The sequence below is a fragment of the Nyctereutes procyonoides genome, unplaced genomic scaffold (genome assembly GCF_905146905.1).
Source record: "Nyctereutes procyonoides isolate TBG_1078 unplaced genomic scaffold, NYPRO_anot_genome, whole genome shotgun sequence".
NCBI classification, from domain to species: domain Eukaryota; kingdom Metazoa; phylum Chordata; class Mammalia; order Carnivora; family Canidae; genus Nyctereutes; species Nyctereutes procyonoides.
In genome coordinates, this window is record NW_026575126.1 from 8457413 (window position 1) to 8483141 (window position 25729).

At 35.3% G+C, this 25729-nt stretch overlaps 1 protein-coding gene across 4 annotated transcripts in view; it reads right to left on the reverse strand.

Annotated features, from left to right (window-relative positions):
* The window catches only part of ZZZ3 (zinc finger ZZ-type containing 3), a 103287-nt gene that overhangs the window by 45333 nt on the left and 32225 nt on the right, over nucleotides 1–25729 (reverse strand). For 2 of the 4 annotated variants that reach the window (XM_055340985.1, XM_055340983.1), the window contains exons 2-4: nucleotides 20025–20159; nucleotides 18292–18446; nucleotides 12159–13714 (exon numbers count right to left, since the gene is read on the reverse strand). The exons of 1 other annotated variant lie outside the window; for it this stretch is intronic. In XM_055340985.1, coding sequence (XP_055196960.1) covers nucleotides 12159–13663 — 1505 coding nt within the window. In that variant the 5' untranslated portion in view covers nucleotides 13664–13714; nucleotides 18292–18446; nucleotides 20025–20159. Of the gene's footprint in view, nucleotides 1–12158; nucleotides 13715–18291; nucleotides 18447–19882; nucleotides 19948–20024; nucleotides 20160–25729 lie in introns of all 4 variants that reach the window. One more of the 4 variants, XM_055340984.1, reaches the window with a different exon arrangement.

A 25729-nucleotide genomic window follows, 5' to 3' on the forward strand; every position in this document is an offset into this window, starting at 1 on the left:
CTGCTGAGGATAGATACAGAGCAACAGAACTCTCATTCATTACTAATGGGAATACGAAATGGTACAGCTACTCTGGAAGACAGTTTAGCAGTTTCTCAGAAGACTAAACGTACTCTTACCATAAGATCTAGCAAGTACAAATCTAGGTACATTCCAAACTGATTTGAAAACCTATGTCCAGGGGACATCCTGGGTGGCTCAGCGGTTTAGCGCCTGCCTTCAGCCCAGGGCATGATCCTGGAGTCCCGGGATTGGGTCCCACATTGGGCTTCTGTATGGAGCCTGCTTCTCTCTCAGCCTATGTCTCTGCCTCTCTCTCTGTCTCATGAATAAATAAAATCTTTAAAAGAAAAAAAAAAAAAAAAAGGGCAGCCCCAGTGGCTCAGCGGTTTAGCACTGCCTTTGGCCCAGGGCCTGATCCTGGAGACCCGGGATCGAGTCCCACATCAGGCTCCCTGCGTGGAGCCTGCTTCTCCCTCTGCCTATGTCTCTGCTTCTCTCATGAATAAATAAAAATCTTAAAAAAAATAAATAAATAAAACATATGTCCACAAAACCTGCACGCAAATGTTTGTAGCAATCTTATTCATAATCACCAAAATCTGGAAACAATCAAGATGTCCTTCAATAGATAAACAAAAGATGACACATCCATAAAATGGAATACTACACAGAAATTAAATATCATGGATGATTAGTATAATAGCTGTGCCACTTTTATTCATTTTATAGAAAACTGGTCAAGAATACAATTGTACCTGAAACACCAAATGGTCTATGATGAGCATCTTCTGACAGCCTATACATTACCCAATAACATCTTTTCTGAAAGATTTCCTTCCAGAAAGCATAGGCCAAGGCAGACTTTGTTTCCCCACCGCCAACCATTAACTTTACCCTGGACCAATGATAATTTGCCAGGAATGAAAACCTGACCCAGAGAAGTCAATCTACTGTACAGTCAATAACCAGGCTTTTGTTACAGAATGTGAAGAGGATCTGAGAAGAAAGGTCAAGTAGAAAGTTGGGACCAGGGCAAGCATGGTGAAAAGTCATTGCTGTTTGCAAACCAAAATTATGCAGGGAAAGTGAGCAAAAAACGTCAGTGAAAAGAGAAAAACGAGTCTGTATTGCACAAAGAGAAGCATAGGTAAGAGAGTATCATCTTAAATACCAAAAGGTTACAATTACATGAGGCCTAGCCAGGCTCTATTTCCTGACCTTGAATATTCATAAGACTGCCTACTATTTAAAATAAACCTTTTTTATATTTGATATACTTTTGAGTGGGTTTTCAGAGTTCTGCAATCAACCAGCTGTTACTAAAACAAGCTCTAATTACCTTGACTTTGTTTGTTCCCCTTGCCAGTTAAAAATAACCTACAGTTCCTTACTACTTACTAGATTTTAACAACCTTGCATTCAAATTGAATACTATTTGAAGTACCACACAAAAGTTTTTGAAGGGAACTGTTTAAAAGAGTATGTCAGTATTTTTTAAATCCACATATTTATAGCCTTCAAAAAATTGTGGGCTCCCCCCGCCAAAGCGTCTAGGTTTCTTGTGGTAAGGAACCCTGAAAGAGGTCTTTTCAACTGGTTCCTAGGATGTGTTTTTCTACATCTTTTCAATAAAATTATTAAATTTCCGGCAACCATTTTGGGTCCCTTCCCTCTTCGGGAGCTTGCTACTATCACTTTACTATCATTCAATGAACTATGCTCTGCTGCCCATTAAATAAATAAGAAGAAAATCCTCAGTTTTCTCAAGAATTCAGGAAACTGAATGCAACTAGCTGTATTGTGGTCAATATTATAGAAGTTGCGTAATCATCTAGAAAAAAATCCTGACCACCAGTCACATCCAGATTTACACATTTCCCCTAGAGTTTTAGATCACCCATTCTACTCTGGAATTGCAAATACATAATAATTTCACATAACACAGACAAGCTAGTAATTGCTAGTTATAGACTCATAGTCGGCCAGGCAACATACCTCAAATATAGCCCAACTACGTATCTCTCTCTTTTTTAAAGATTTTGTTTATTTATTCATGAGAGACACACAGAGAGAGGCAGACACATAGGCAGAGGAAGAAGCAGGCTCCCCTCCCTGAAAGCAGCCTGATGTGGACTCGATCCCAGATCCCAGGATCATGCCCTGGGCCAAAGGCAGATGCTCAGCCACTGAGCCCCCCAGGCGTCCCCAAACTATGTATCTCGTAAGCCATCTGTATGCAGTCGTTTTACAATAACTTCAAAGACACAGGATATATCTTATATTTTTAATTATTTCTAGCTTCTACTCAAAATTACGAGGTTATACAGAGAAAGCTGAGTGACATCCTCTACTGAAAATCTTTAACTAGGACAGACACATAAATAGACAGGGACACACATTTTCTTTCAAGTCCTTCAATTCAATGAAGATAACCCCAACCAAATTCTTATCATGTATTGCTTTCTAAAGCCTCCTGGCAAAACTTTAGGTTGTAAAAATGTATTTCAAACTATACAAAACATCCTGATCATACCAAACTTGTAAGTTTGTTTTATAATACAAAGACTTCCTCTCTTTGGGGTCTGGTATTAACAACCTAGCTTACATTTTTCATACAGTCATATAAGAACATGTACTCACACCTGATAATGTGTTCAGACAACCAAACCAATCATGAGACACACCCTTCTTTTCCACATCCCCCACCATCCCAATTATCTCTTCACAATTCCTGAGTTAACAATGTGAATGATTACATAGCTTATTTCTTTCAAAAACTTATGATCTAGACTTTAAGTAAAAAAAAGGAAATCATTACCAGTAATAAATTTCATAAATCCAGAGTATTAGAAGTCAAACTAATGGCATAAAAAAAAATCTCTACTATGCAAAGCATAATAAATTCTTTTCTGACATTTTCAAAGCAGGATAAGCTTGACATTTCTCCAGTGATATATCAACCAACTAGAAAGACATAACTCCTTCAAAGAGCTTGAGGTCTATTGTACATGTTGCTATCGCAGAGCACACAAGGCGCAATTAGTCAATCTTGGGAAGACAGTCAATCTTGGGGAGATAGGAAATTTAAACATCCAACATCTTTCTCCCTTTGCAGACAGAAAGGAAGATAATCAGGGAGATGGGGATAAGGGTGGGCTAGAATAAGCACTCAGGCATATGAGAAAGCCTCAAGTAAAAGAACGTAATAATCAAAGAATTAAAGGTTTAATCTGTTTAGAATACAGAGAAGCAAACAGTAAAAGAATGTCTAAAAATCATGCAATAATTGATTTTAAAGAGTAGATTTTATTCTAAAAACATTTACTTCATCTACAGTCCATTGAAGAAAAAGTATACTAGCACTGCAGAAAGCAATTAAGGAAGCATTTCCAGTAATCAAGAAGAGATGAAAGTGACCTAAATTTAAGAAAGTGGCAACTCAGGGCACCTGGGTGGCTCAGTATGTTAAGCACGTGACTACTGATTTCAGATCAGGTCTTGATCTCAGGGTAGTGGGTTCAGGCCCTGCACTGGAGTCTACTTAAAAAATTAAAAAAAAAAAAAAGTGGCACTGAGAATAAAGAAACTTGAATCAATAACACTGGTGGGAGAGGAAGTATGGTGAAGGAGTAATTGAGATTTACTTCCATTCTTCTAGACTGGGCAAGTGAAAGACACTACCAATTTAGTGAAAAGACAGTGTTGAATATTGGATGTACGTGAAGGACGCACTGGTTAAATGTGTACATGTTCCATTGAGAACATGTCTAAAATTGAAAGGCAAATGGATATTATCTTGTAAGCAGTTTGAAGCTCAAGAATAATCTGACTAGAGATATATACATCTGGAAATCCATCAATATAGAGACGGTAACTTCAGCCACAGCAGTGTGTGAAAATATCAAAAGAGAGCATACAAAATAAGAAGTCAATAACGAAAGCCTGAGCAGTACCAAAAGCAAGGGGAAGGGTAGAGAAAGATATATCTATATATATTAATTTGAATTACAGAAATCAAATCATGACAATCACAGAAATTACAGACATTTACCCAGCAGAATACTGCCAGTTAAAAACTGTAATAGAAGGGGACTGGGAGGGATCCCTGGGTGGCGCAGCGGTTTGGCGCCTGCCTTTGGCCCAGGGCGCGATCCTGGAGACCCGGGATCGAATCCCACGTCGGGCTCCCGGTGCATGGAGCCTGCTTCTCCCTCTGCCTGTGTCTCTGCCTCTCTCTCTCTCTCTCTGTGACTATCATAAATGAATAAAAATTAAAAAAAAAAAAGAAGGGGATTGGGAGTGCTCCTCAAACCTAGTCCAACTTTTTAAAGTAATTTACAAATAAAACTTTTAAAAAATATTAAGATTCTAGATTTAAATGGGATAGCATTTTTTTTTTAAAGATTGTATTTATTCATGAGAGACACACAGAGAGAGAGGCAGAGACACGGGTAGAGGGAGAAGCAGGATTCATGTAGGGAACCTGATGCGGGACTCAATCCTGGTACCCCAGAATCACAACCTGAGCCAAAAGCAGATGCTCAACCACTGAGCCACCAGGTACCCAATGGGATAGCATTTTAAAAATAAAAACATTATCCAGTCATGACTGGTGCCTTAAAAAAAGGTACTTTAAAATATTACACTTGGTTCATTTAACTTCACTCTTTATATCCATATATGTATTTTGAAATGTTTATTAAGAATATACTTTAGGTGTTAACTAGTGTTCAATGGCACTTTCTACCCTCATTGCCAATAAATTATTAGCATGACCCTTTCTCTCCAACTAAAAGTTTAAACATAATGAAATAATTTCATGCTTTTATATTCTGAGAACCATTAAAATATGAAAAATACATTTAAAATTAAGAGGAAGGATAATTTAGGATAAGTAAAAAGACACAAACAACAACAAAAGCTGAAAGAGTTCTCCAACTTAACATAAATGGTAAATATATTATCAGAGAAAATAAAACTTCTGCAAAATACTCAACATTTATAATAAACTAGATTAAACTGACAGGCATAAAAAGGACACATTCACCCTAGCTTTCTGAAATACAGTACGTCAAATATAGCCTACCCAAAAAACCTGAAGGGTCAAAGAAAATAACTAAAACCTAGCTACCTTACTCCTTTATCTCTTATGGCTACCACTTTAAACCTAGTAGACGTTGTTTCTTATCTTCTTGTGTGCCACTTTCCCTTTTACCCATCCTCATGAACTGTATCTGAACCAGTAACCCAATTTTTACTTCTGCTCAAACCATAGCAACACTTCATCAACACAACTAAAACAATGTCAAGTCTCTTTTATTCTCATACTTCAATTCAAATTGGTATTATTCTAATTTCTCTGACTTCAGCTTCTTAGAAATTGCTTAAACTAATTTTTAAGGTATAAGTAAAAACTAGGCCTCACTGTCACAGGAATGTCACAAAAATAAATAATAATAACTTCCAAATGGTCAAACTTTAGGCTGGGAGTGTCGTAAGTGTCATAAGGTTCAGTATACCTAGTGCATACTGAAATTAAGTCAGATAAAGTTCCACGTTCAGTAATGACAGAGTAACACTGGATATCCATCCTTCTGCCATCCACAACTACACAAATGGAGAAAATACAGAAACAATTATTGCTGGACAACAGACACATGCAGTACAGGACTCTCATCTGTGAGAGAGAACAAATAAATGAAATCCAGCACCCTATGATCATCCTTTATGTGGAGTACCATCAGTAGTGTGGAACAGGAAGCAGTCTTGCTGAGCAGAGAGAGAGAAAACAGAGTTTGGGGAAGTGAGGCAGCTGGAATTTGTGGGACAGAGCACTGAAGTGGAAGAAGCAAAACAGAAAAAGGAAACACCGAGTATCTGCACAGGAGTCTCTTTGAGTCTTACACATACAAAGCTGCATGTGTAAAACATGAGATTCCACAGGACCAAGCAAAAAACAACTATCAAGGAGTTGTACCGCGAACAATTATCAATGTTTCCATGAGGCTCGAGTCTTTCAGGTTTCAACCAGCTAAAGACCTTTTTAAATGACACCAGGAAGGCCATGCCAAGGACTTAGGCTAAACTAATTCTAGAATACAGACTACTCTGGATTTCCCCCTAACAGAGCTAAAACATAAAGCTTAATAGAATCAAGCTTATTATCAAGTAAATCAACTGCCTGTCAGAACAAATTTCAATACTTTTTAAAGAAAAGAGAACAAAATCCAGACCCTCAACACATTTCAAATGTCTACCATACAAATATTACTAGGTAAGTGAAAATTAAATCATAACATACTACAGAGAATCCTAAGAGTGTCCTAAACTGCTCAGTCTCTTCTCACCACTTCACAAATTTCTGTACGTTAAAATCTATACGTTAAAGAGAAATGATAACGTAAAGGAAATAGTAGTACACAGACCTCACTGAAGATACGAAATCACTGAAGAGAAGCAGAAAAGTCACAAAACAGATTTTCTCATTTATTACTAAACATTATAATCTGATGGCGTGAGTCATCACAGAAATATTTAAATAGGAGAGCCTGCTTACCAATATGTAAAAACATTTTAAAGCCTACAAAAAACTGCTAAAGCTCCTACAACAAAGGCTAAGCCTCAATTAGTCTCAAATAAATAATAATTGTTTTAAATAGGTTTTACTATTTACTATTTATTTGCTAATGAGTATTTATTGCCATATATAAAGAAACAACTGCTATTTCTCTATCCAGAATTTACATATCTGGTAACTTATGTAAGACACAGCCTCCAAACCAGAAAACAAGCACACAAAAAAACATACAATTAAAACAAACATCTCCTTGCACACTAAAGCTTATCTGTGCATTCAAAAGAGAGAGTCTTCAGTGCATCACTCAAGAATCCTAACACATAATTCTAACAAGCCTGGTTATTCTGACTTCCAAGTGTAAAAAGAACTAAAAGCACTCAGAAGGGAAGGCTGAATTATTAGAGGAAGGTAGCATGATAGCATTAGTGACAATAAAATGAAAGTCAACAAAACTGAAGAAAATTCTAAGAAGTCACAGAACTTCTAAAAGAATATAGAAAAGAAGCTAAATTATAAGAACATAAAAAGCTGAGAAGCCCAAATCATTTAACATAAGCAAAAACAGAGATACTCTGGTGGTGATGGCAGAAAAATTTCACTACATAACCTCTGTTTGCAAAAACGACTCTAAATGCAGAAGAAAAAGTTAAATTATACTTGGGTATAAATATACTGGGATTACAATAGAGAACTACTTTTAGGAACTATTCACATCACTTGAAATAAAAGATGGGGACATTCAAAGGAAAAAACCAAGAGTTCACTGTGCACTGATTATTTTGATTAGTCAATGGCACACTCCTCTTACAACCAAAAACTTCATACTAAGGACAGTTATTTCCCTCCTCTCATTAAAATTTGTGCCAAACTACTAGGGCCAATCTGGCTGTTATATTCCATGGTCTTTTCCAATTAGTTGAGAAAGTACACCATGCATGAGTTTTCCCTAATAACCTCTGACTTTAATTCAATTCATTGTAAACATCCCCCAAAGTATTTTTTGCAAATTATCCAAATTATCTATTTAAAGCCAAGCTGTAGCCATAGTTTTATATCCTCCATTCGTACAGGGCAATTATTCTTCACAGACACACTAATAGAATGTTCTTTAAAAACGATGAACATGAAAGCATTTCATTCAATAAACAGGTTACTTACCTATAATGCGGATTCTCTGACAGATAAAACCAGATAATCATAATTAAAATTACAGAGCTTAAACTCGGACTAAAGAATTTTGAAAACTGAGTAACTAGTATCTGCTCCTTATGAGTTTTAAACCTAGAAACCTGAAAATCCATGGAATAAGTCTTTATTGGATGAGATAACCAGGAGTAATTCAGACTAGGAGTTAGAATATGGGAGTTCTAATCCTATATCTACCAGTAGTTCATCGTACTTTCAATAAATAACATTAATGAATTCAAAAAATTCATTAATTATGAGTTAGGAAATGAGGACTGTGTACCACCACCTATGCTACTTCTGAATTATAGGGAGTGTCAAATGAGAAACTAGAGGAAATCACTTTGCACCTTATGAAGCACAGTACAAATGTAACATTATTTTATCTAGGACAGGATGACTCCTCTATTACTTTCTAAGCAAAATCCATCTCTAGTCTTGGAGTATTCTGGTCCCTTGAAAGAAACTTAAACAATGAAAGTAGTCTCCTGGGAAGTGAATCTACAAGACCTGATGAGGATTTTCTCTATGTAGCCTCTGAAACTGATGAAGATATCAAATGATTCACATAAGCATAGTGTAAAAGAATGTATCATAAATTATTTAAAGTACATTATTTTCAGAGAACCAAGTTTAAAAATACACTTCCTATAAATATCCTTTAATATGGCTTAAAAACTTCTTACCTAGAGACTACATGAGCAATACTCTTTGATAAGCAACCAGCTTATTCTTATACTTCATTATCTAGAAACTTGATAATTTGGTATAAACATTAATGATCTTATCAATGAGTTAACCCATCAGAACTCAAGAATCCAAAAAGTCTTAATCCGACTTTTCATCCTCTGCTTGTTCATGAAGTTACAAGATCTTTAAATGAAGTTATCCAAGTCCCTTCAAATAATTTACTTAGTAGTCATACAATGAGAATTCAGAGAAGATTGATCAAATCACATTTTCTTTTTGAGTATCTATTTTCCAGTCATTGCCCTGTAAATTGGGAAAAAAGCTCCGAATATTAAAACCCAGGATCAGGGACTCCTGGGTAAGTCAGCAGTTGAGCATCTGCCTTGGGCCCAGGGTGTGATGGCGGAGTCCTGGGATCGAGTCCCACACTGAGCTCCCTACATGGAGCCTGCTTCTCCCTCTGCCTATGTCTCTGCCTCTCTGTGTCTCTCATGAATGAATAAATAAAATCTTTTAAAAATAAATAAATAAATAAATAAATAAATAAATAAATAAATAAATAAATAAATAAAACAAACAAACAAACCCAGGACCTAAAAACTTCCATACCTGCTCTCCCTAGAGCCAGAACTTCAAATCTAGAGATCTGATTCGATGCTTCCCATTCAAAATCCACAAAAGGTCAATTCCCAAAGAGAAAGGCAAATGTTAAGTACGTGATCTCAGTCTGGCTATTTAGGCCAAAAAAGGAGTCATTAGGTATTATCTACCACTTTAATAGAATCTTTCATCTTAAAGACCAGAGTTTTGAAATAAAATATACTTCTTCTGATTCCCCACTCACTACTCTTTGAGAAATCACATCTAGTGAAATAATCCACACCTGGAATCTTGCCAGAAAAAAAAAAAAAACTTCAGTCTCCCCTGTACCTAGGAGAGTTCTCCATTTGGAAAAATACATACATAAAAGCACACTGTGGGTTTATGTGAATAAGAGGGATGGCATCTAGAGAGGAAACAGGGTTAAGTATCCCGAATGCGCACAAATTCATTTCTCTGGCCTATGGTTAATTACCATGAAACAGAACTAAGGCTAGGTTTCTATAGCATAGTATCTTTTCAAACATTTACAAGTCATTAGATGACCCTATATGTAACACCCCTGCAAACAAGACAGATAAATTATCGGCTAAATGGTAGGATATACAGCTGCTAATTAAATAATGTTAGTTTAGAAAAGAGCTGCAACTGGAATAAAGAGCTATGTTCTCCTGTCCCTGGACAAAGAACTATGCCATATTCAGTGTTTTCTATCAGTAACATATTTTTTAATCTGGCCATCAGGACGTACTCTACTCATTCCCTACTGGTAAAGATAGTCATGTGTAATCTGGGTAATGCCCAATTCCCAGTTTCACAATTATCTGGAGAAATTTACTAGCATGAAGTGAATAAGAAAGAAAAAAATATACTTGATGGGGTACATGTGTACATCTGTGTGTACAGGAGAATAACATTCCAACTACCCATTTATCTTTTTTTTTCTTTACCCCAAGTGCATTTTCAAACAGCCAGAAAATAACTTGAGACTTCAAAGACAAGTATCAGGATGCTATTTTTTGCAATGACAATTTGGGTAAAAAAAAGCCAACATTATATCCAACCATCTCTTGGCTCTAAACAAAAAGCAAAGGAATAAGAACTTTACTGAAAAGAGATTACATCTAACTTGATCAAGCATCTTCTCTCAATTTTCTTTAAATTATCTCTAACGAAGATGCTCTCACTCCCCATCTCCCTCCTCCCAATATGCTTCCTTTGGGGGATAAAAAGTTAAAAGTGGAAGTGTCAAAAGGTATTACCTTCAAAGCAAGGAGAGATTTCTTTTGCCCAAAGTCACCAAATGAGACATTAATTTGAAAATACTATCCTAAAAAAAGCAACTACTATCCAAATTCCAAAGGACTTTGTATATCCTGAGGAACCTAATAGCTCTCATTCTCAAAGGCTTAGGGATATAAAACATCACTCTTTAAATGTTATGGCCGCTGTCTTTAGACAATTGTTTTGTGGGTTTATCATCCTTGAGAATTATCACCGAGAGCTCTAACAAAAAAAGTAACATAATGAATAGAAAAATATTTTCCATCAACATACCAGCTAAGCCTTAAGAGAGAATCTCTTTGCCAAAGAAACAATAAAAAGGAAGAGAAATAATGAGTATCATTTTATAAAAATGCACACTTCTTGAGTTCTTGGGCTTTTCTATTACATAATACTCTGCTTCCTATGCCTGCAGATAAACAACTGTTTTTAAAAACTGATGCATAATACTAATGATAAGAACTCTATCTGAAATTGAAAAAAGCTTCACTTACTCACTTCTTGAGTTTTCTACCTCAAATTGGACTTCAAATATTTCAAACACACAAAAATGCTAACCATTCTACAAAATAATGAATAAAATGCTCCCATAAAAGGACTTCTACTAAACTAAACATTAAAATACTACTTATAAAAAAAAAAGGAAAATTTTCAGAAAAGAAATATATGCTAAAAGGCCTCCATATTATCATATACAAATGTGAACTATCTGTAATATATGGCAAAAAATGATTACAGTCCACAAGTATTTGATACTTTGATCTGATACATTCCACAATCTGGCAATTGTCACCATAAGAACATCACAAAGTTTCCTCAAATCAGTGTTTTTACACAGCCTATAAAATCTGTGCTAGTAATTCAAAAGCTTACTTTGTAGGAGTAAAGGTGATTAACTTATATATGTCCTTTACTGTTGTTGATCATGGTATTTATAAGCACTGTTCACCGTTCATTAACATTCCTTTCAAGATTATTCAGAGTTAACTCCAATTCATTTGTGTTACTACTCAGAATACTTTAAAGCAAATCTAAGCAAAATTGTGATAAACTTGGACACTCAATTCTTTATTTTAGAAAGTGCCTTCATTACAAAGGTTAAGAAATGATCGTATTTTAAGAGAGACTCTCTTATAATTCAGAATCAGGAGAAAGTTGTCTCAAATGCTTTATGTAAACTATACAACAGACTAATTTTCTAATTAATGCTAATTATAATATACAATTACCCATCACAATATTAGCAGTAATATCTACCTCTGCAAATCACAAGTCAAAGATAATGCATAAAGTACATTTTTTTAAATCAAAAGTTTTCATTGGAAATTAGATAGAAGTAACTAAGATAAAAGTAGATTTATAGCCTGCAGGATTTGCCTTATCTGTAAGTCTAAGCACTCATTAATTGTTCTATACTGTCTGGAAGGCATAGATACTTCAAGATAAAGCTCCACAACTATAAATCAAAATGTATTATAACTAAAGATGTTTCCATTTTACAAATTAACTGAAATGGTATAAAACATTAGTAAACAAAAATATCAACCATGTTTCCACATGTCTTTTCTTATTGAGATGTGTGAAATATCAAAACTAGAAAACCATACTGCCATTGAGAAGAGTATTAGTTGAATTTTAAAGTCTTTCTTTTTTTGGAGTTTAAGAGTTGAGATAACCATTACATTAAACCTAAAATTTCAGCTAAAGCATTAATTTTAGCTATAATAAAAATGCTATGAACAAACATTTATGAATAGATACTGAAAGCGTGGGGAATAATAAACAAAGCAGAATTCATGGTTACCATATTTACACATACTCTTTGTTGTGTTTCAGTGCCACATGATCTGATTCAAAGTAATAAACATCAGGATCATCATCTTCTTCTTCTGTATTGTGCGGATTGGCACTCTCTTTGGCAGATGGCAAATGTCCAATATTAAGTCTTGCCTCTGAGGGTGGCTTACTTAGTCCTTCACTCCCATAATTTTCAGAGTCACAAAATATTCCTTTTTCATTCTGAGAAATCTCATCAGGATTTGTGGGAGATTCACTTATGTTATCACTAACAGTTGCATTTGTTTCATTGGGACTAAGATTATTCTCCTCAAATTGTCCATTTTCTCTGCAAGGAGAACTGCTTTTAGTGGGACTACCTCTGGTGGGGGCCGCCCTTCGTGGTGACGTTCTCAGAGTATATCGATGTTCTTGAGGTTCTGATAAAGACATCATTTGAGCTGAAACACAGTCTAGAACAGATGATGATTCTGGTTCTCCAGAGACTGGCATACTCTCAAGACTTGTGTCCAGGGCGTTATTGGTGTTTTCATTACACTGCTCTTTTGAGGCACTGCTATCTCCCACCACATCTACTTCCTCCTCAGAATCCCTTAAGGATGACTGAATTTCAGAAAAGGGGCCTGTAGCTGGCTCAGTAGTCAGCTGATTAACATGTTCCACAGGCAGGCAGGCAGTTACTGCTTTGTGGTCCTCCAACTTGACCTGCACTTCTGAATTGGTGCAAGGCACGTTATGGTCTATATAACTGTCCTCCTTCCTACTATCAAGGAACATTGAAGTGTGGGTATCCGAATCCCCATTTTCAGCTACTGACTTTTCCTGCAACACATATGAACCAGTGCTATTTTGTTTAGTGTTCCCATCAGGCTGACAGTCATCACAGTTTATAACAGCTGAATCACTGTCATCAACACCATTGACAGCCAAATAGCCTGTGATTTCTTCAACTACTGCAGAATTAAGTGGCCCTTCCTCACTGACATTCACCTTTTTAATTTCCCTTTTCTCACAATCATCCAGTATAAGACATCGACAAGCTCGTTTAGTCCCTTGAAAATCTGCATCATTGTCCACTACTGTATTCCTCTGTTCTACTGACTCCTTGTCTGATTTTATAGGTGAATCTTCTTCTGAACTGTTTGGTGCTTCAGATCTAAGGCAACGCTTAATTCTTTTTAAAACTGGTGAAACAGGTTCTGTTTGCCTTCTCTCACAATTTTCTACAGCCTGCCTTTCTACGTTATCTTTTTCTGAAGAAGAAAGTCCTCTTTTCCTAGGGCTTACCCATGATTCTCGAGTATTTTGCTGTTTTAAATCAGTAGTTCTTCCATTATTATTTCCTTTCTGAATCTGCACAGGCTCTGGTCTCTTCTTTGGTGATCTTGATCGTACTTGAGAATGAGAAGAGATTTCTTCAGGGTGAGCAATGCTACGATTCCTTAAAGTTCTACCACAAAAAGATTCATCCAAGCCGTTTAACCCCACTGTTGATCTTGTAACACGAGTAGATCGGGAAGCAGCCATACTATGGCAAGTCCCTACAATACGGTCATCATGATCCACTCATTGGGAAACCTTCAAAAATGTAAACAAAATAATGAGAAAAGGTAATAGTTAATACACCTAAAACAAAAGCATAAAGCTATTAACTTTAAAATCCAAGTATAGCCTATATTAATAAAGTGATATAATTTATTTTATTAACAGTTCCAAAAATGATACCAGTAATAGCTAACAATTATATGGCACTTAATACATTCCAGGAATTGTCCTATATGCTTTACGTACATTAACTCACTTAAGTCACAACAATTAAGAAAGGTGCTATTATCATCCATACTTTACAAATGAAAAGGGTGAGTATGTGTATCATTTAAGTAATCTGTCCAAAGCCACACACTTAAGTGGCAGGGCAGGGCTCTAGAGACCATGCCTTTAACTTGCCTTGCTGTGTATCTGCCATTCAGACCACAGGCACAGAAGGCCCAGAAAAGATTTCCCTGAAAGACAGGATTTCATCTTGGTTATTAAAATAATACCCTTGAATTTATATAGCAGCTATCAGAAAAACTATCCCAATCATTTCTTATGTTTTCTCAAAACATTCCTGGGAGGTAAAGTGGTAGGCTCTGCTCTTCTTAATTCACTTTTAATAAAATGAGTTTTAGATCAAATCCTTCGATAACAAACTATGTGACATCCGAAATATTTCAGTTGTGGTAGGATTTTTCTAATCAAGCAGATGAACAGATTTCACAACCTTGGCTTACAATAGCTAAAAGCAAAACAGAGAGCAAAGCCAAATCTCCCTAGTCTCTAGAAGTAGAGCTATAAATTATAGCAAGTGAAAGCAAGTATGCTGAAGAGGACAGAAGAAAAAGGAAAAGCAGTCCCTAAAGCAAATAGTACATCTAAGAAATCAGGATCACATAAATAACCCCATCCTCTCCTTTGAACTCCTGTATATATGTATAAGCCACAGTTTTAATGCATTTTGGGAGATGAGCTGGTTTTCTGATGTAGATGTTTGGTGTTTCTAAGACAGAAATGCAAGGGAAATTGAAAAACGCCCTGACTGATCCATCTGGATAAACTATGAGTGGTTATTTTTTTCCAAAGGTTCTCTCATAAAGCAGAATAAAGGAGCTATTAACATTTCAAGCATCCATTCTTCTGCTCCTCTTCTGTTCAGCTTTCACAAGGTAATTTTCCATTTCACTGCTTAACTTCCAAATGGGGTATAGGATGGATAGAGAAAGAGGCCGATGGCTGTAGTAGGTAGTTTCAGAGCACCCTCCCACCCCCCTTTGGTCATGCTTCCCATAGTCTCCTTCTCCTACCCTTCAAATGCCATTCTAACCCTCCCCCTGCAAATCAAGTATCATCTCTCCTTTGCCTCAACCAAAAGTGTCTAACAATAGAAAGGCTATGAAGAACTACAGAAGCAACAGCAATATGTTACCACATACAAGAAAAAAAAATTAAAGGGAATTGTCTTCCTGTTTCTGCTTGTTGACAAATGAATTTAAGTTTCCTAAAACATATATAAGTTGATTTAGTTTTATTTCAGAGTGAGGCATACTTTTCAATTTTTAATTAACAATTTTTGAAGATCTTAAAAGACTGACAAAACAAGCCCTGGGATCAGAGTATGATAATTTGTTGTATAGAATTCTATAGCCATCTCATGAACAAGAACTATAGGACACCAATCAGAACTTAGAAATACATTTCACACAGTAAACTTTTACTATTTTGGGTTCATTAGAGGGACATGACATGCAATTCTCTTTTGCTTAAATCCTGTCATGAAGATTACAATCTATTTTAAATCACAGATAATAAATACTGAATGTCCCATAAATATCCACTTTTAATTACCAAAAATTTCAGTTAAATTTCAAATGATGTTTCAACAAAGCACAAACTAAATAATATGAAAGCCAATTTATTTATTTCAAATACCCAGATCTGGAGCTCTCAAATTTGAAGGTTACTGATAACTATTAATTACCTATGTAAATACACAAGGGAAATGTAATTTAATTTTTATTAAGAATCTCTTAATCTTTATTTTTTAAAATGTGATGCCAATTAAGGGCATATAAACCTCAAATAACTCCAGTAACAGACATTCCTAGCTCTTCTTTTCTTTCCATATCAATCTAAATGAAAGCAAAAATCTCTGCCTTGTCATTATTAATAAAATAAACCTATCCTTAATATTACTCAGAGTTACTTATAAGGAACATATATATTACATAGTACTAAGATTATATATGTATATATAATATATACTTATAAAACACCATCTATAATAAGGGCCTATTTCTTCACTATACCAGTGATCAAAACAGATTACTATGAAAGATGAAATATCTTTTTTTCTTCTGATTCCTAAAAAGCACTTTTATTCCATTCATCAACCACAATAAAGTCTGTTTTAGTTACAGTTCTCAAATCCTATGCTATTGCACCACATTTAAAGTGAACCTGTTTTATACAAGGACGCTTCTGGTACCTCAAACTCTCACAACTGTGTCCTGAGAACCAGCATCATGGCATCTCTTGGAAGCCTGCTGGAAATGCGGAATTATCAGGCCCTGCCCCAGACCTACCAATTAATCCAATTCCCAGGTGATTTTCATCAGGTTCAAACTAAATTAGACCCATTTATCATATATTCTTTAATTCCTTATTTGACTCTAGTAATAAAAATGTATAAATAAAGCCATGATTACTTTGGCTAAAGAAATACCATATGGAGGACCCAATCTCTTGCCTGACATTAACATATTGCATGTACCTAAGGTAATAAATTATTAAAAATTCTGAAAATTAAATGAAATTTGAACACTCTTCCCTCTGATTTTTTTCTTCTGTTCTAACCTTTTTCTTCATCTTCTCTATTTTAAATAGTAAAGGCACATACTTTCTGTAGTTATCTAATAAACTGAACACAAACTTCAATTACCAAAAGGGACTAAAACCGTCCTGGATTATCTCAACCAAGTCTCAAAATTGTTTTGCCATGTTTAGCAAAGCATTACAGACTAAAGTAGATTTCCTCATTTTAGCTGCATAATACAATGACTAAAGAAATTCAGTGAAGAGCACAAAATTATATTCCTGCCAAAAATTAAACTACTAAGGGAACAGAAAGGAACTTATTTACAAACTACCTCAGAAAATACTCTTGTTAGTTAACCAAATAGGAGGCATATGGTGAAAACCTTAGCCAGCACCCAACTAGAACTAGAAATGCAATCATTCTAGTTTCAAAATTAAGGGAAACTGTTAACATATTCATATGGCAAAATGCAGTCTAGAAACTAGAATGAAGTTTTTCCTATATGTTATCTACCAACTAATGAATATGGCACTTCCTAGAACAGAAGAGAATATGATCGATCACTAGAATTAAATAGATTCCCTTTCTTTCTTCCTCACCCTCATAAGCTTCATCCTATTGGAGAGTATATCAAGGACCGTCAACCAAATTTCAGCCTTTCTATTCATATTAAGCCCCACATACCACCTGTAAGTCTAACATCTCACCCATTTATTTGCTGTTGAACTACCTTCCCCCAAATCTGAATCTACTTTTACCTCAAATCTAACTCTAGGATTCTGAAACACTATCAGCTGTATTTCAGATCATAAATATCCAGCCTTTGTGATCACATCTGTAGAACTACATCAATATGAACTAAAAAAGAATAATAAGCATTAAACTAAAATGGTCCATCTAATGAATAACTACTCTTAGCTATCACCTCAAAAATCAGAAAGATTTTTCAAAGATAATGCCTATAACTTTTTGCTCCACTATAATTACCAAAGTAGTATGGTTTATTTTGGGAATTGAGAGACTGGCAATCCTCCATTAACATCAACATTCTAGTTGATATTTATTATCATAATATTTAGTTTTATTAATTGAACAATTTTTAGGAAACTGGTCATGATACCATATCAAACCAAAGTAAAAGGCAAAAACAGAGCAAGAGCAACTGAAAGTGTTACCAATATGTTTCTTCTGTCTAGAACATAAACATGAGTTGCTTAGTAACGGTTCAGACTATCCTTGTCACACAATCCTTTTAAGACAAATTTCCTCAGTTGAGCAATTACCACTATAAGGCTAAAAGTAGGAGAGTGAAACATGGGGACCCACTTATGCAATTCTTAATATTTGTGTTTTGACGCTAAATTCTAATACATACTGCCTTAAAGGGATCTCTTCTTTCTTCCCCATTAAGAGAAACAGATATATGATAGATTAACATAGATACAAAGACAGAAAGCTGAATGAATACATACTTAAAAAAAAAAAACTGAGGAGAAACAAAAGTCGAGGAATTTCATAATGCCCCCTTCAATCAAAAATACCTAAAATGTCAAAGATAGGTATAATGCTCTAGAGATTCCAACATACTTAATCATTAATCACTTCATTTATACCCCTGTTGGGAAGAGTGGGAAAATATATCATCACTAACCCATTCCCTATTGCTCCATACTCATATGAATTGTCAGGCAGACTGCACAATATACCATGCAGAATAAAGAATATAAATACAAGTCACCCCCCACCCACAAAAAATATCAAACTACAGTTGTCTTCACTACTGCAAAACTAAATAACTTACCTGTACAACCAAAGATCTATCATTGTGGAAATATTATCTCTTTTCCTTATATCCTGAAGGAGTTGGAGCTATGATCTAGAATAGAGCTTAAGCATCAGGGTTTCAGACTCTCAGCTTCAGCCACGGAGAATACTAGAACCTCCCAAAATTCCTTTCTTTAAAATAAAATAATAAAAAAAATTAAAGAAACAAATTAACTTATGCTAATAGACTTACCCCTTCTATAAGAGGAAACAGCAGATAACAGAATATCTATTCATAGTAACATCTTTGATATTTCTTAGCAACTCTGTAGCCTCAGAGATACCAAGAAACTGGAAACAGATTTTTAAAAACCAACAAAAACAAAGCAAAAAGAGCTTGAAATATACTGAATCCTCATAACAACTCATTATTAGTTTGCATCCAAATGTCACTCCATTCTTCTCTAGAGTCTGTGGGCAATATTCTTTTGCGGTGACCCAAAGACTGCCTTTAATAAAATTTCTCATATAGAATTTATTATCTCTTACTCTTATATTCTAGAGCCCTACCCAAACTTTGGCCTTCAAGTATTCAAAACTAGGGACTGACCAATAAAAATAATTTAAGTTATGCACACCAAAGAATCAACTAAGTCTTCAAATATCTATATGATAACCTTGAAGACTACTAGCCTTAAGATTTTATTACAAAGAGAAATTTCTATTATTTTTGGTGTATGGATTTCCAATTAGGACAAAAGGAATAAGGATTTTTAGCTTTAAGACTCAGTTGGCCAGGTATTTTAATTAATCTAATTATACTCCCATTTCTTGGACAGTCTGGTTAATTAAGAGTTTTATTTTATAACAATGCATTATGATATCCTTTTCAGAGAATCTGGCTAAACGGTTATTATGACTGCCCATTTGGAAACAAGGAGGAACACCAGAAAAAGACGAGTGATGTGTTTATATGATGCATATTGTCACTTTACTATAAAAATGAAAGAAGGTATTTTAAAAGTGACACTATTGTCACAGTGAAGGATTACAATTTTAAAAATGATACAGTTAACAAACCTTATAAACTAGAGTTACTGCCTAGTAAAAGTAAACAGATTACAGTTTTAGTCGGCTAGGAGATCAGTACTAATATCTAGTATCTACAGATGCAGCCTCTCCCAAATATGGCCTGTAAACTCTTGAAAACCACAAGGTAGGAAAATTGTCTAAATAAAATCATTTAATACATAAAGAAATATTCTAAATTAACATAAGGAGTGTGCACAGTGAAAACATGATCCTATAAAAAGTAACCCTTAACTTGAAAATTCACTCCTCTTACAACAAAAACTCCAACAAGTGCCAACTCCTCTATACCCAACCTTGAAAGCCTTTCATGGCAAAACATTACATTCCACAGTGTGTGGTGGGAGTGGCAAACATCAGAGGCAGAGGATCCATAGTTTAAGATATGTCTGAGTACACATGGACATTCCATTCTAGCACTTAATTCCAGTTCCAGTCCACCTTCTACGCATTGTGGATTGGGTTTACCCCACTCATTATGATATTTACAAGGCAAGTCTATCTGCAACTGTCATCTTCACAGAAGAACTGATACTTACAGCTGAGTTCTACCAGTATTAAGAAAGACAGGATCACCCAGATGTTTCTTAAAAAGCCTGATACACTGAAAAAGAAACTTTAGTCAATTACTTCTACTAACTAAAGCCCGCTTGGCCTTAATTAAGATTACATTTTTCTTACCTTTTTAAAAGTGTTTTTCGCCTAGTATTTGATTCCCAAGCGTCTGTATTTATCTGTCATCACTGTTAATGTCCATGTTACATTGAGACTTCAGGTATTAATTATTTATATGGATGTACTAGCACAACTTGATATCTGTGAAGGGAAACCACAATATAGTCACTACAGATGTGTTACTGTTTACAGACTTGTGGACAAAAGTGCTATTTCTAAACACTTCGATAACACACTGTATTTTCTACTAAACTGTACAAATAATTCCTTATATTAGGCTGCAAAATACGTGCAATCTTCAATAGACTAAGATAATTTGCTAACACTCTTACAAATGCTTCTCAGAGTATCCACATAAAGTATTTTAATGTTTAATTCTAAATTAAGATTCTTACAAATTTGACAGCTCCTTAGATACGTTTTCTGACTACCAATGTAGATATAACTCATTTTCCAGAAGCCTATAATTACTCATGCATTAATAGAAAAGTATTTTGTGTGTGTTTTACAACACTAGGGAATAAATCTATAATGGTTAAAAATGCAGTAAAACAGATCACAACTTTCTCCTTAAATGTGACTTTAAAATATGCCAGGTCTTTTAAAGTAATGATTTTGTCTTGTTTAGATTATCCCTCTAGAATAATTTGTGAATATTATTTTGGAAGTAAATAGAAAATAAATGTGATGTAATAAATCAAGAGATAGTTATCCAAATGTTCCCTAAAAGTAAGGTGAAAAAACATGATGTGGTTATAAATTACAACTCTGAGAAACATCAATGTGCTTAATATCATGACAAAAAGCACATGATCTAAAACTTTTTAAGTCATTTCAACCAACTTACTAGAAAACCATGAGCTACAAAAAACCTCATTCGTCTGTATCACAGAAAGCTACGAATGGCATTTTAAAATGATTTATCATGGCATGCCATTCCAAATTCCTACATAATAAAAAGAAAAGGCAAAAATCTACACAGAAAATGCAGATAGCCAGACCGCCTGGGTGGCTCAGCTGGTTAGGTGTCCAACTCTTGATTTTGGCTCGGGTCATGACCTTAGAGTCATGAGATCAAGTCCCAAACAGGGCTTCAAGCTGGGCATGGAGCCTGCTTGGGATTCTTCTCCTCTCCCCCTACTTCCACTCTGTCTCTTGAAAGAAATGAAGGAAGGAAAGAAGGAAGGTAAAAAGAATATTGACTGCCTTACACCTGTTTGTGTATAAAATTTGATACTGGGGTTGTCAACCTGCCAGATCTCACTAGTGAAAAGTTTTATTATTAATAGAGTAGAAACTAATATAATGTTATGTCAATTATGTTTCGATTAAAAAAAAAGAGTAAATAGTGTTTAAGAAACACTGATCTCTACCATCAAGCACTTAAGTCTATTCATTGGTTTTACAAATGTTAAACAATGCCATAAGACTTAACACTAAGCATTAGCGATAACACAAACACCTTAAGTATTTCTAAATTTAGAAGTTGCTATAAATTCTCTTGTAACAAGCAAATTAAAGTAGCCAAAATTCTTATATTCTCTAAATTTCATTCTTTGTTTCCTTCACTATACATTTCAAATGGAGCAGATAGACTAATTTGATTTGTGACAGCTACAGTAATTTTTTATTTAACTATAGTAACTTCTAGAAATTTAAAAAACTTAGCTATTTTGTCTTTTAAAAGCATACAAAAAAGGAAAACAAACCATTTAAATCCTATTCCTAAGGCCTCTGTATTTATTTCTTGCTATAAAGCTTCGCTTGTTTTCACATACTAATAAAATCAACGGACTATTCAAGAATTGCAAAGGCAAATCCAAAACCAATCTTGACTGAAAAGAATTACTTTTCCTACTATTTGCAGCTAACACTGGTGCTACTGTGCTAAACAGATTACAGGATCTAAGATTCATGGCACATATGAAATCACTTCAAAAGACTACAGAAAATCCCACTAGAAAATATTACCATTTCTACTGATAAAGTTATAAGCTACAAGCTACATAACTTATTAAAGTAAAACTGAAGTCTAAACTAAATACAACCTAAATTATAAGACACTAAATCTTTTCAGTTTTTATAGAACCTTGGAAAAATTCAAAACAAAAATTATACTATAGATTCATTAGTACCCACTTCAGCTGTGTAAATGAAAATACTGAATTGTGCACTATACCATGTTTTTAAATTATTTTAAAAGAAAAAGACAAGGACACTCAATGGCAGCTGTAAAAAGCATTAAGATAATGCAGAGACAAACACACCTTTGCTAGACAATAAGACTTATTACACTCACTTGCTATAGAGAGCTAAACTGAGTATTTGGTGCAAAAGTATAACCAAAGAAGAGCACAGTTTCCTGGCGCCCTAAGTTGTTTGGAACCACAGTTTCAGTGTCTTATGATGCTTTCATAAGATTTTAGAGATAAGCCTATCTCACAGTCAACAGAAAGGTAGCAGAAGCATTAGGTTTGATAGAAGAAATATTCTCTATCATCAGACCACTGTCTGACCCTGAGTAAGCCACTTTGCTCTTTTATGCTTCATTTCCCCAGGGTTACTCTGAAGAGTTCAGAAGAGATTATGTCTGCAAAGTACTTTAGCTTATTGGTTTTCAAACACTAGTATGCCTTCAAACACTAGTGTTCAGGAATTCCTGAACTCAACCACTCCAGAAATTCAGATTCAAGTAGTTCTGGATATGCATGCATAAATCTACAACTTTCATTAGGTACTTCAAGTCATTCCAGTGTAGGGGCTGCCCAAAGATATGGATCATACTTTGAAAAAAGTTAAAGCTGTTTCTTCTGAAGCTTTAGGGTTCATAAGCATTACCCTAAGTACCTGTTTAAAATGCAAACTTCTAGGAATGCCTGATTAGCTCAATCAGTGGAGCAAGTGACTCTTGATCTTGGAGTTGTGGGTTCAAGCCCCCACACTGGGTGTAGAGACTACTTAAAAATAAAATATTGAAGGGCATTGGCTAACTTTGACGGTTAAGCATCCAGCTCTTAATTTACAGCTCAGGTCATAATCTCAAGGCTGTGGAGGTGAGCCCTATGTCAAGTTCTGTACTCAGCAGGGAGTCTAGAGATTTTCTCTCTCCTCTTTCTCTCCCTCCCCACTGCACACACACATGTGCTCTCTAAAACAAATAAATGTCTGATTTAAAAAATAAAATCTTAAAAAAAATAAAATGCAAATTTCTAAGCCTCATCCTTAGAAATTCAGATTCAATGAACTTGCGGCAGGACACAGAATCTTCATTTTATCAAATACCACAAGTGATTAGATGCAAATAGCTCTTTATCCATCCTTTTAGAAACCCTGCACTAGATTCTTTCTCCTACATATTTCCCATATTGTACCCCACCTCTGCAGTCAACAACCAAAACCAACCTTAGGTTTTCATCATTCACTTAAACTAACTCATTTGTCTTGTAATTAGTCTTTCTACTTTAAGTCTTTTCCCTTATAAATGTATATTCTACAGAGCGATCTAAAATACACACCCATGTCCCTCTCCTACCTAAAATGCTTCCAAGGGACTTCCACTTTTAGTCAAGACAAAGTAACAGGAATGAGATTTTTTTTTAAAAGATTTTATTTATTCATCCATGAGACACAGAGAGAGAGAGAGAGGCAGAGACACAGGCAGAGGGAGAAGCAGGCTCCATGTGGGGAGCCCGACGTGGGACTCGATCCCGGGACTCTAGGATCACGCCCTGAGCCGAAGGCAGATGCTCAACCACTGAGCCACCCAGGCGTCCCAGGAATGAGATTTATGCTGCCACCAAAGCAACTAAATCTCTGGAAAACGTTTTTGTTTTCCAGACACTGGAAATCAGACAATGTAATATAGGACAGTGATCAATCAAAGAGAAGAAACAAATGAGGCAAAGCTTTTAACTGCCCAGCTTACTGATGGGAGTTTCCAGCCTACAGAGAGTGGAGGGGGATTGATCCCAGGCAAAGTTTAACAGTCTCCCTGAGTTAAAAAGATGAACTCAGTAGTGTGGGGAGGCCTAAGTAACTAGTGTTCCCAGATCATCAGAAGATCTACAAAAATCCCCCTCAAGTCTTGAGCTGAGTACTGATCAGTGTGCACGTCCAAGGCCTGGAACACCATCTATAAGGAGTAGAGAGAATGATATCCATTGTCAGGAGTATGCTGGAAAATGTATAACAACCAGGGGCCATCAGTGTTTTGTAGTTCCTGGTTTATAGGGTTACCAATGGGTATGTATATTCCTACCCACAGACAATTTCAAGCTATTAACCATCACTGAGTGCTATGTTAGAGATACACAGTACCACAGCAAACATTATATAGTATTTCTCCCATAGAGATACAATAGATGTAAATTACCACCTGTGTACAAAAATCATAATATATAATAATATAATAGAAGGTAATAAGATTTGAGGTATCACCTTTGCTCTTAATATAACTGATTTAATCATAAGCTTATACAATTTAATTCTATTAAGAATTAAACCAATTCAGGGGCTCCTGGCTGCTCCTGGCTGGCTCAGTCAGTGAAACATGTGACTCTTGATCTTGGTGTTCTGGGTTTGGCCCCAAGTTGGATGTAGAGATAACTTAAAAAAAAAAAAAATCTTAAAAAAAAAAAAAAAAGGAATTAAACCAGCTGAGAAACTTCCTAGCATTTTAACAAATAGCTCTCACAAGCTCCAGCACACCACTGCCCATGGCTCACACTGTCCACAGTTCGCCCAAGGTCAGCAATAGGCTGTACACCTTCCAGCCAGAGAAGAAAAGCTCTAATGCACGGGGCATCAAATACAGTGCTCAGAGGGGCAACACGTTAGTAGTGAGACAAAATGAGCTCTAAAAACTACTCTAATTCCACCTAGCAGACTAAAAGCATACCTTTAAAAAATAAAATAAAATAAAGCCATTTCCAAGGAACTTAATTGCATCCCAAACAAAGCTCAAGAATATTCATAATAATACAAAAAGTTCAGTACCAAACAAGGTAAAAGTGACAATGCCTGGCATCCAATCAAATATTAACAGACATGGAAAGGAGGAAAATACCACTCAGAATGAGAAAAATAAACAGAAATTGATCTATACATGATAGGTCTACTAGATAAGAACATTAAATCAGTTATTATAAATGTAGTTCATATGCTCAAAAAGGTAGATGGAAAGATTAAGCATGTTAGGTAGAGATTTGAAAGACTTTTTAAATTTTTGATGTTTTAGTAATAAAAACTGGTGGTTGGGATTAATAGGAGATAAGACTGCAAAGAAAATATGTCAGTGAACATGAAGACATAGCAATAGACACTAGACTGAAGAAAAAAAGCACTTACTTGTGCTGTAGGGCAACACCAAGCATCCCAGGATATGGGTTAAGTAGAGTACTCAAAGTAGGAAAGGGGAGCTGGGGTGGTTCAGCTGGTTAAATCGGTTCAGCTGGTTAAATCATCTGACTCTTGATTTTGGCTCAGGTCATGATCTCAGATTGAGTCCTGTGACCAGCGGGCTGCTGACTTAGCATGGAGCCTGCTTAAAAGTCTCTCTCTCTCTCCTTCTCCCTCTACCCACCCCTTACTGTCCACTCATCCATGTTCTCTTTTTAAAAAATAGAAAGAGGTTAAAATGGTTGATTTTATGTTACATATATTCTACAACAATAAAAAATTTAAAATCAGAAGTGCCTGGGAGGCTCAGTGGG